This window comes from Atractosteus spatula, chromosome 2, assembly GCF_055471065.1.
Source record: "Atractosteus spatula isolate fAtrSpa1 chromosome 2, fAtrSpa1.hap1, whole genome shotgun sequence".
NCBI classification, from domain to species: Eukaryota; Metazoa; Chordata; class Actinopteri; order Semionotiformes; family Lepisosteidae; genus Atractosteus; species Atractosteus spatula.
In genome coordinates, this window is record NC_142707.1 from 13563840 (window position 1) to 13576223 (window position 12384).

Sequence of the window (12384 nt, forward strand, 5' to 3'; positions counted from 1 at the left end):
AAAAAGAGGGCTAAACGCCAATTGAAGTTCGTCAATTGACATGCGGCACTTCAAACTATTCTAATGCTAAACCACATGATTGCTGGAGCGAGTCGAGCGACCATCACTTCGATACTTCTAGTTTCTAGAACAGCCGCTGGATAGCGTCTGATTATTGATTTAGGGCACCTAGAGTCGATCGCAAGCATGTTGTTTCAGCTCGTTTTTTTGTTAATCACTGGTGTTTCCCTCCTTCGTATGTCCTAAAAAGTTGATAGGCCCTAGGCACTGTGCCTACAGTGCGTAATGGGAAATCCGGCACTGTGCACCAGACTGAATGAGAGTCATGCGAACAGCCACCTGTCACCTGTCCTCCTGGCCTGGAGCAGCAGTGATGCCCACCGCTGCTGCCTTTCATGTGAGATGTATGCTTTCAGATTGTGTAGAGGCTGTCACTCTCTGTGTGTTGATTGAAACTTTGGGGTGTTTCCTCATGTGTTTGAGGGCCATTGCTGTGATTTCAGCTGGAAGGAAACACTTTACCAATCAGTTTGTGTTAGTAAATGAGGCCCTTATAAGATGAAAGCAGTCAATTATTTTACTTTGTACTGTATATGTTGTATTTGCAAGTCATGGCCAGTGAGAAATGATCAATTAAAATGATGACAGAAAGATGTAATCAATATCAAAAAGCCGTCCAATTTAAAAAAATAAAATAAAATGAGGCCTGTTATCTTTGTCTTGGATTCATTAAAACGCTGAAAGATGGTTAGAGAGGTGAGGGGGTTCTCTTGAAGGGAGCGAGTAAGAATCTGTGCACAACAATGGCTCTAAGAGAGGAATAGTTTTCTATGTGCACCACGATAAGCCAAGCCAGTCGAAGCCTGCAGCCAGCTCCCGCTTCTGGCAGCTGGAGCGGCGAGCGACAGGCCCGGACAGGACCCTCCTCACTGCAGCTGGGGCAGGGAGCAGGAGGGGTGTGTGTGTAGGCAGACAGGCAACCACAGTGGCAGACTTGCCCAGTCTTCCAGAGCCCGGCCAGGGGGCATGTGCCGAGCCTCCCAGCCTCCGAGGGGGAGAGGCGTAGGCCTGGCTGCCACTGAAGATCTAGTCAACTAGTTCTGTTGAGTCTAATATTTCCTTTTCCCCAGATAATATTGGTGTGTGTGGAGGGTTGGAAATGGGGCACTTCAGACCTTTAACAGAGGAGAACCAGGTTGCTGCTGTAAGTGGTGGACCAGTAAGAGGCGCTCTTCTCTCTGGGCCAGAATTTACAAATACTGATGTCCTAGTAGGATGACAGGAGACACCATGCTGTAGAAGGTGCCATCCTATGGCTGAGACTTACCGAAGTTCTGCTACTTGGACATTATCCAAGATCCCAGGGAACTGTTTGTATGATCAGGGGTGTTAATCCCAGTGTCCAGGTTAAATCCCACTCTGGGCATGAGCAGTCTGGCCTCCGTAAAGTTTCCCATAATTTTGGGAGTCAATTAATTCACTTTTCTCCCTGATCTGTTGTCTAGTGGGGCTGCTGGTGCATTGTGTCACCCAGGTGGGACTGCATTGCAAATGTGGAGGAAGTGGGGTTCCCTCCTATTATATATGTGAAGCAGTTTGGGATCTGCTCATACACCTCAAGCAATAACGTAATACGTGTGCAACACTTAACTATCAAAAGACATTTATTAAACTGTCCATGCATGCATGTTTCTAGAAAAATAAAATTTTTGCTATTGATTGCATCTTTCTGTCGTTATTTTGACTAATTGATCATTCGTTACACACCTTGACACACAAGAGTGATTTTGATGCATAAACACTGTATCACCTCGTAAGTGAGTTAATTGGGCATGTGGAATGAGGTGAATCAATCTGTTAAATGTTAAAAAGTAAAGGAACTAATGTGCTCCATCTATCAAAAGGACAAGTCCTTTGCACTGTCAGTATATGAGAGGCTAAGCAGTCAGTGCTCCATTGCTCCATTGCTTTCTGGCAAAATGAACACAGCCTGTCAGTGATGGACAGTGATCTGGCAGATCAGTGGTGAGGTTTGAGTACGTTGGTCTGGTAGCTAGAGATTCCACTCATCGTGACTGATGGCAACCTGACTGCTCAGTGCTCCAACAATCAAGTCCTGGGTCCTTCCTGCCAGGAGAACATTCCAGCTGGACAGCACATGTCCCTCATGCTGCTCGGGCAATAACGTCTCTTTTGCCAGATGATGGATAGATGGATGTGACCCTTATATCCTCACAATAGTTGAGCCCCATTGTGGGTCCCATTTGTGGGACGAGCTGAAATAACGTGTGGCATCTATGAATCAGAGACCAGTAAACTGGCACATGATTATTACATATCTAATAATGAGTGAGACAGAATCCCACAAGGCAGTGGGCTTCACAGATGTTGCCTTACTGATGATGAGCTTGTATTGATTCCAGCGGTGGTCACACACAGTTACCAGCCTGTGACTTTAGATCCCCCGTTCATCATCCTACGTGATAACCAGAATAAATCAGCATAATTAAGTGGCATTTCTGTAACAGATGTGACACAGGTCATTTAGCCGATGGTAACATCTGAATTTGTTGCAGGTAAAAATGAGTTTCTTTTGGTGCTTGGTATAGTTACAGTATGTTTTTCCAGCTACTTAAAAAATCCACTTCTGTACCTCACAGGCACGTGAACTCGCCCTAACAAAAGCTTTATCTGTAGTGCAGCAAACAACAATAGAATTTAAACACCGGAAAAGTGGGATAATAATGAAACGAGAGGCAGAACTGTGGGTACAAAAGATTCCTAGTGGCTTGTGCCGTTTGATCTTCTTTGGCAGAGCGAGACGAGAAAGAACAAAACAAATGAGAAAGAAAATGGGTCTTTTAAGTGCTGTGATGTTGAAAGCGCTCTTGTTAAAGCCTGGCTTCCTCCGAATCAGAAATTGTTGAGTCAGGAAAGAATAAATGGCCGGGTTCAATATCATCTCCTGCTGTTCACATCAGTGCTGGCACAGTCATAGTCTCATAGTCAGTCTGCAAGCTTGAAGGCACAAGGAAATAATAATAAGGGATGATCTCTGCCATTGGTGTATTTCTTTCTTCTTTGATGCATGTTTTTTTACAATAAGCTGCTGAGTCAAGTCCATCTGTCCTTCATCTATCTGAGCCCACTGTGGCTTCGGCTTGGGCGATCTCCGTCACGGCTGGCTAATGACAGCCCGGGCTCGGTTTATTTTGTTGTTGAACCATTTTTTTCCTCCCAGTTTTATAGCCAATGCCTGAGAAAAGAAGACTGAACACTTTTTTTTTTTTCATGACGGCAGCACTTCAATTCCAGCGAACCAGTTGTTGGTTTTATTTTCTCAGCGAAAACACACTGTAAAAACAACAAAACCACATCAAAGCAGCGGACCTAAACACTGAGTGACTGAGGGGTGTGTGTGCGGGGCGGAGAGGTGTTAAAATGTCCTTTCAAGTTTACTAAGAGGAGATTGCTGTAATCTTTCAGTTTATGAAGCAATATCGTGCGCAATGTAAATCAAGCTTTTTGTGAAAGATTTTTTTTTTACCACTGCACCATATTTTGCAAAGGTTTCTCTCTTCTATACTCTATCATTTTTCTAAACCTCCCTTATCTCACTTTCTGTCACCCTTCCCTTTCTCACCTTCTCTTTCTCACGCTGCCACCTTCCTCCAATATCCTTCCTCCTGCAATTCAGCTCATTTCAATTCAGAGCTTTATTGGCATGACCGCTGAATTACAGTGCTGCCAAAGCATATACAATTAACACAACATCTACAAACATTTACAGTACAAACACATCACAGGATGTTTACATACAACACATAGAATACTACTGGGAGACAGACTCACTGCTCCTCAGGCTCTGACAGGAGATCACATACTGTGCCGCCAGCTGAATTGAGTTCCCTCCCCTCTGTAGGGGAATAGGATTGGGAGCTGCTCTGATTCTGGGAGGTGTGGGAATTCTGGGATTACGTTAGTTATTTCAGAGAAAAATGTTCGTCCAATCCCGGAGTATTTCTCATACTGTAGCAGAGTGTGCATCTATGTCTCCGTTTCTCCCCGCTGGCAGTGGGAGCACAGCCTGTCCTCTCTGGGCAGCCAGGTCTGCCTGTGTCGCCCAGTTTCGTTGGCCAGATTGTGGTCACCAAGCCTGTACTTCATTAGGGTCTTTTTCTCCTTACTGTTTCTTACCTTTGTCAGATATTCAGCTAGTGTGTATTGTCTGTTTAGAATACTGTAGCATTCTACAGTATACAAAATATACTATAGGAGTAGTTGTGTTGTGCTTCTGTATCTGTGTTCCAGTGGGTCCCCGTGGGTGCTGTACTTGTGTTGTGATTTGGTTAATATTGATTAGTGTTGTTTTAGCTGTGCTGTCCTTAGGCTGGTTAGTGTCGGTGAGCTTCAAGACCAGCTTGGCTCAGCAGTGCCTTGTGGTGTTACGAATTCTGGTCACTGTTTCTCAGGTGTAACCAGTATTTGAGTGCTCTCTTTTGTATCCAGATTTGTCATGGGTATTGGCCTAATTCATTCTAGTTAGAATCACTCACCACCCTCTCTCCCCTTCCACTCCCTACAGTCATCTACAACTACAATGCCAGGGTGGAGCATGGACTTAACCTGCAAGTGGGCGACTCAGTTCACATCCTGGAGACCTTTGAAGGTGAGGGCGCAGAGAAATCCGTACCTTCCAAGCAAGGGGAAAGCCATGGTTTATTGAGATGACCTGAAAACTTTCCTCTTGCTGTGGAGTCAGATTTGTTATAAACACTGGACATAATCTCTGTAATAATCTCGTGTTTCTTCCCGTCTTCTATATTACTTATTCATTTTAATTGCATACATCTCTTTATCCCTCTCCCTCCGTCCTACTGCTCCTCTCTTCACCCTCTGTCTCTTGTTCACGCAGGGTGGTACAGAGGCTACACACTGCGGGACAAATCGAAAAAGGTATATTCTCTTTTGCTTTTTTGATTCTCTCCAGCTCCCACCTTCCCCTGACTGTCATGTCAGCATGTCTTTTGCTTTTGGCAGCTGCTCTAAGAGTGCTTTGTGGTTGTTGCTGTTAAGCTTTTGTAGGCCAACAGACATGTTGGACAGGTTAAAAAAATCTGCAGTTGAATCTTCTTGGCTACACCAGTAAAGGGTTTTTCTTAGAGCACAAGGTAATCACTTTGGTTCTGATGTCAGGGATTCGAGCCTGTGTGATGTCATTAGCTGACTGTGACCAGGATCCCCTAAAGGGCAGCTCGCAATTGGCAGAGGGTAGGGTGGGATTAGTGGCCTAGGGCTGCCTTGGCATTCCAGCAAACAGGAACTCTCCTGCAGGATGCTGGAGAGCCTGCAAGGTGTCCAAGGTGTAACATGATGAGCGGCTTTGCAGGTGAGCGTGTTAGAGGAGAATGTCTCTGTGTCTCATTCACTCCCAAGTAATACTAGGAGTTACAGCCTGTGGACTGAGTCATACATAATGATTAATGAATCAGAAATTGGGTGGATAAAAAGTATGAATTGTCAATTTCAGATTTAAAAAAAATGTGTGCTTGCTCATGCTAGCCTCTGCTTTGAATAATATGGATGACTCCTTATGGTTAAACAGCAGGAGAGTTTAAACTGGTCCTTGCAAGGAAATTTTGAATTGTTTCTAGGATTTCTGACATGACTTCCTGTGATTTCCTCCATAGGGCATTTTCCCAGCTTCCTACATTCACCTGAAGGAGGCTAAAGTAGAGGGAACAGGGTAAGATTTAATTTCAAGAGGCCTGGTCTGACTCTAATGGGATCTCGGAGGGTCATGCCATTTCAGCTCTCTTTCCTCACAGTCATATTTTGACTTTAGTGAGTGAGTGTATCTAATCAACATGAGCCGCTGATTGAATACGCCTACAGACTCCTCTTCAGGACAAATGTTGCAATCTACCGCTATAAATGTAGAGAATCTCAAGTGAAAACTACAGCCTTCCCATCTTGAACTGCAGCAGTGAACCTGCAGGAACCTAAAGAAAAACACAACTGTTGAAAACCTAAGAACTGATGAGCATCTTATAATGAGCAGAGATGTCCTTTAGTCCTGTGGGTGTGAGTTAGTCCTAATTATGATCTAAATGAGTCATAAAGGATCCCAGTGCTTGGGACCTGATGAGTTATTTTGCTGAAGTGTATTCCCAGCCTTAACGGCAGCAGATTTATACAGAATCTGCTGGTTTTCCCTCTTATTTCCCTCCCCTGAGGGCTGCAGTTTTAGCGTCTGACAGGTTTTACCTTTATGTGAAAAGAAGTAAGGGTGATGTTGAGAAAATAGTAAACTAAGACTGAAGTATCAAGCATTGAATCTGACATTTTTATTTAGTAGTCATCTGAAGTATACCATCTGGGAAATAACAGATGTTGTGAAGAAGAAATAGGGTTCTATAGAGAAGACAAGAGCCCAATGATATGTTTGGTCCAGGATTTTGGTACACTCTGTTTTCCATCTCTCCTATCTGATTTTAATATAGGAAGAAAGTACATGGTATAACAGGCAGCCAGGATTGTGCTGGTTATTTCTGGCATCAAATCCCCACTCCCTGTAAGGCTGAAATGAAGAATATTATGTAATTATGCTGCTTGAGTTTCTCTTATAAGATACTGTTGGTTGTTGACAAAAATAGATGCTTTAACTATTACTTCATTCTTATGGCAAATTCTGACTTGTTTCTTTAAATTTAGTTACTGATTGCTTTTTTTAGTAGGTCCTGGCAAGAAAACCTGGCAGGTGGTAAATGTTGCAAATATTAGATACTGTATAAACAGGAGCAAGGCATTTAAGCAAAATAAAAGAAGAAAAAAGTGTAAGGTTCTGTCTGGTGACTATCTTGAAACTTGGCAAGTTAAATGCTGAAAATGGAAAAGAAACAGTTGCACGGATCATTAAATATTTACAATATATATAAAATATGCAGAAGTTTAATTGTTTTTGTCGTTTGGGATTTTCCGTGCCCTGTCTGTAGTTAGATCTCCTCCTTCACCATAGACATTTTTGCCCTTGTCTCTTGACACTTTGCTACTCTCTAATGGCCCCTCCAGACAGCAGGAGACAGTGATACCTGCCGATGTCCCCTTGGTACAGGAGCTGGGTGCCACCCTGAGGGAATGGGCACAGATTTGGCACAAACTCTATGTGGTGAGTATTTGTTGTGACATGCATTTCGTAAGCCCACTCACTCACACAGTCCAGACCATAATACAAATAAAATTGGTCCTGGGTTGAATCCAGTTTTTATTCCAAATGGAAGATCCAGATATACCCAAAATCCACACATACTGTAGCAGCTGTCTGTTTGCTAGTGGCTTAATGTGCCTGATCAATGGAAAGCCATAGAGACTTTGGGGGTTTGTAGTTAGTGGAGAGGCCAATGTATAATACTGTTATAAATGGAGATGGGAAGACATGCTCCTTTGGGAAGAGTAAAATTCAAACTTGTATGTCCAGAAGAGACAAAGACAGCTGCTTAGATGGATTGGCCACCCTGACCATTATACATAGACGTATCGGAAATGGACACCAGATCAGATGTGTTATTCTAAAGGATATTTATTTTTCTTACTTGAGACAGTTGCTTTATGGTGACTCTAAACTTTGCCTTAGAAATTAATTTAACACGCTGGCTTGACCACAAGTAAAATGTTGTTGGGCACTTCTGCATTCCCTCCCTTGACACAACTGGGTCTTGACAATATTTATGTGGGGGTCTCTGCTGCCCCGGCCCAAGCTGCCATGGGGATGGGGGGTAGTAGTGGCTTGGAATACAGCTGCTGATATAGCCAGGGTACTTCTGTCATTGGTATCATAGTTTGCAAATTCTTAGTCCAACAGTAAATGTTAAAGGTTTTTTCCCTTTTAGATACATTTAAATTAATAGGAAAGTAAACAAAAAAAGAAGAAATGCCGGGTCAGGTTACTAGAGATAATCCAATAAACATGGCTTGCAAGCAACTGGGCATTCCCCATGTTTTTACAGATAAGAAGGGACAACCAGGAGCAGGTTTAATTAATATTAATAATGGCATAAAATGACATGCTGTTAGTGTATCTGGCTGTAAAGCAAATGTTCTGCATATATTGATCAAACTCATTAGGATTCATAGGAAAAGTTACAAATGAGAGGAGGCCATTCACCTTATCTACTCCATTTGGCTGTTAGTAGTTAGATGATGCAGGGATCTCATCCAGCTGTTTCTAGAAGCATTAGTAAGGCTCAGAATTGATATCAGAGATTGTCCATCTATCCGTCAAAACAAAAAAAAGAACTTTTTTTATGAAAAACTCCTATTGTGTTTTAAGAAACTGCTGAGCTTGTTTCTCAAAACAAAGTTAAAACATTGAAATTGCCACCCAATGCATTGAACAGTGACGTGAGCAAAATACCCTTGCTTAGGAGGTTTAAAAATGTTACGTGCCCTTTCCCCCTTTGGAACATTCCTTCCTCTGGTAATTGTTGTAGCCACCCACCCCCCCCTCCCCTGCATCCCATGTGGAAAGCAGCAGCTGGAAATAAAAAGATGTTCAGAAGAAAATAGGAGATTTTTTTGTTTGGCAAGTCAGTTGAACCAAAACTGCAAGGTTTGCAGCCCTGACACCCCCTCATGTTTGTCGGGCTTGCATGTGCCTTTTGTCTTCGACAGAACAACAAGACCACGCTGTTCCGGCACGTGCAGCAGATGGCCTACAGCCTTATCGAGTACCGCTCCCAGATCGTGTCGGGGACGCTGCCCAAAGATGACCTGGTGGAACTCAAGAAGAAAGTGACCGCCAAGATCGACTACGGCAACCGGTGAGAACTCCTACCAAGGTCTTGTTAAAGACTTCCTTCCTCTGGTTGTACTATTTTACTGTGGGACAAAGTCTGCCTTTATTGTGCACCAATTCTGGCTGCTTCCTCTTTTAGATCACTTGGTCTCTGCTTTGCATTTTATCTGGCCCTCTCTCTTCCTCTCATTCCCTTGTCCCTTTTTTTTTATTTTTTGCAATGATCGGTAGAGGACCTGCCAGTATATCTGGATATGGGAAGTCATCTGAGGGCCGCATGGATATGCCTTGTGTTTCAGGATCTTGGGGCTGGACCTTGTGGTTCGCGACGAGGTGGGGAACACGCTCGACCCAGAGTCAACCAGCACTGTCAGCCTGTTCCGCGCCCATGAGACAGCCTCGCGCAGCATCGATGACCGGATCCAGGAGGAGAAGGTGGGCACCTTCCACCACCATACCGGCCAGTTCTGGGACATCTAGTGCACCTTGTAGGCAGCAGCGTTAGAACCCTGTAGCTTCTCGTCAGATCTCAGAAGCTAAGCAAGGCAGGGAACATTCTGTCCTGTAGTACTGGGATGGGAGACCTCCAAGAAAGGTTGTTGCTACAAATGGTGTTGAGAGTCACCTACTGATCCATCTTCCCTTTGGAGCAGAATTTTCAAACTGCATACCCTGTGCTGTAGGAGGTGCAATGCACTGGATAAGATGTAAAACTTGGTCATTAAACATCTTGGGACACATTTCTTGGGTGTCTTGACTAAATTCCCCCTTAGGGTTACAAACCCGGCCTGTGTAAAGTCCTTTCTTAGTTCAGTCGGGGAAGCAATTGTTTTCCACGCGATCTGCGGTGCAATGGGGCTGCTGGCATGTACCAGATGCCACATATCACCCAGATGGGTGCTGCATTTTACAGGTGGCTGAAGTGGGTTCCCTTCTGTTTGTAAAGGGCCTAAGGATGGAAGGTGCTATAAAAAATGTTTTTCTAGATATATTTCCCACTTTTTAATTTTTAAATTTATTTATTTTCCAACATTGTTTAGTACTAATTTAGAATCACTAGTTCTTAATCAATTTACCTCCGAGACCCATACTTGCCCAGAATTTTGCAGAGGTATTACAAATTCATCCAATGAAATGTGCTTTGTTTCTTTTCATTGTTACAGTAGAGGTCTTTGCACAGGGACATCCAAATCTCCTCCATCTACTGTAATTTAGGAAGTCAAATGGTAAAAAAAATCTTTACAGGTGTCTGCTTCAGAAGGCTAAAATCCCCAAAATTCTCTTTAAGTTGGCAGTTTTTTTTCTTAGTAATCAGTCTAAGAATCTCATCCAACCTTTTCTAAAAGATCCCAGCTTCCAGAACAAAAACAACTATGTTCTTATGCACCTGTGAGAGAATGTCCCTGTGCAGCTTTATTCTTGTTGGATAGGCTATTCACAGTGGTGCTGTGGAGATGCCATTGAAGAGTTCTCCGTCTCTGTCGTTCCCAGTCTCGGCTGCAGAACCTGGAAATGCGCCGCCAGTCCCTCTTCAGTGTGGTGCACACTTACAGCCTCTTCATGAACCTCAAGAACTTCGTCTGTAACATCGGGGAGGATGCTGAGCTGCTCATGTCACTGTACGACCCTGACCGGTCTGAGTTCATCAGGTCAGAGGTCATTCCATACATTTTCTAATAGTTCTGCAAACAGGGCATCGTGGTAGAACTGCCATTATCCCAGGATATAGTAACAGGCAGGGTGTGGACACTTCTTCTTTTTAAACGCTCTCGGGCAATTGATTCTGTATCATGACTAAGGAAAGTGGGTTCAAACAGATGGCTCAAGGTGTGTTGCTTAAACATTTACAATCATTCTGCCATTAATAGAGATTACTACATGGACGTTGACTTTTTGTTTTAAAGTGAGGAATTACCAGCTATTCATCTTTTTATACCCCTGATTCTAAACCGGCCTGGTACTGTTGTGACCATCTTATCTGTACAGGGAAGATTCAAGGTATGCCCCCCAGTAACAGGGTTACCATGAGAAAAAGGAGAGGTACAGCAAGATGGAGTGACTCTGGCCAATTAATGAAAAAAAACCATTAGCAAATCTCTGCAGCTTGTGGGCTATTGCTTGTTGAATCCTTGAATCACTTTAAGCCCAGATTTGAACAAGTGATTTCTGCATTTTGGGGCCCAAATTGTGTTCCAGACAGATGAACTCTAAGCCAGTTAGGAACCGAGGATTCATAAATAACTGCTGTACAGTTTCTTAGGCAGGTAAACTGGCAAACCATTACTGGGGCTAAAGAACCCTGAATGAAGGCTGCAATGAGTGATGTTAAACAGCAAAAAAAATCATAGTTATGTGGGGTTTCTCACTTCTTTCTTTTGCAGTGAGAACTTCCTGGTGCGCTGGGACAGTACTGGAATGCCCAAAGAGATCGAGAAGCTAAACAACCTGCCTGCACTCTTCACGGTAAAGAGCTCAACCCACCCCTTCCAGATTTACTGCAGTAGAAGACGATTTGCTCTGCTTTTCTCATGATATCCCTCTCTCCTTCCTAATTCTCTCACCCCCTCCTTCTTCTCACTCTCTCCTTCCCCTGGCTCCGACCCTCTCCCCTCTCTTAAATCTCCCTTCCTTTCCCTCCCAACAGGACCTGAGCAGCAGTGACCTGATCAGGCCGCGTGTCTTTCTGGTGTGTCAGATCATCCGCGTGGGCTGCATGGAGCTCAAGGAGGGCAAGAAGCACACAGGCGGGCTGCGGCGGCCCTTCGGTGTGGCAGGTGTGGTTCACAGAAAGAGGCGATGCTCTGTCTGACACTACAGTCCCCTCCAGTGCAAAGCAGTACAGTGCCGCACTGCTGCATACAAAACTGTGCTGTGTCATAGAGTTCAGTACAAAATCCATAAGGCTGGTATGACATTGTACCATGGAGTGGGACAGCATTGTCAGATCATGGATGATTCCTTTGAGAGGGTTGCTTATTTTAACATGGCAGGGTGGTGCGTCTCATTAGTGTTGGTTTCATTACAATTGTTTTCTTTGGGCATGAGCCCTTTTACATTTCTTGAACTACAAACAGCATCCTGCTATACTACTGAATGTGTCTGTGAGTAATGTAGCTGTCGGCATGAAACTTAACAACCAGTAATAGCCTTTTCATCGAAAACATAAGAAAGGTAGCAAACAAGAAGAGGCCATTTGGACAATCTGGCCCATTTAGTATTCTGAGATTCTCCTGTGCTCTTATTTTTTTTATAAAAGTAAGCAATTGTTATGTTTTTAATAGATATAGAATGTTTAGAACATCATGCCTTTTGATTTTTTTGTCTTTACTAAATAAAACTCTTCGGAAGAAATTGTGAATAAAAATATATGTGTGAAATCTGTTCTTATCCTTAATCATATGAATATTCCAGGTTATGTCTTTTTGTCTAAATTGTGATAATTCCGGAACATCTGTGTGGATTTGAATGATACTTCTTTCTCATTTCCCCTAGTGAAATGCTGAATAAGGATCTAATTGCAGTTGCTTGTAAATCAATGCAACAGACACCCTTTGTCCTCTATGAGTTTTATTGAACTTGTTTTATTCATA

The 12384-nt window shown here is 43.4% G+C and overlaps 1 protein-coding gene across 2 annotated transcripts in view; it reads left to right on the forward strand.

Annotated features, from left to right (window-relative positions):
* dock5 (dedicator of cytokinesis 5) overlaps positions 1-12384 on the forward strand; it is a 76494-nt gene that overhangs the window by 15337 nt on the left and 48773 nt on the right. For both annotated transcript variants that reach the window (XM_088908719.1, XM_088908720.1), the window contains exons 2-10: positions 4586-4669; positions 4916-4956; positions 5691-5746; positions 7072-7168; positions 8671-8819; positions 9094-9229; positions 10286-10443; positions 11176-11257; positions 11439-11568. In XM_088908719.1, coding sequence (XP_088764845.1) covers positions 4586-4669; positions 4916-4956; positions 5691-5746; positions 7072-7168; positions 8671-8819; positions 9094-9229; positions 10286-10443; positions 11176-11257; positions 11439-11568 — 933 coding nt within the window. The remainder of the gene's footprint in view (positions 1-4585; positions 4670-4915; positions 4957-5690; positions 5747-7071; positions 7169-8670; positions 8820-9093; positions 9230-10285; positions 10444-11175; positions 11258-11438; positions 11569-12384) is intronic.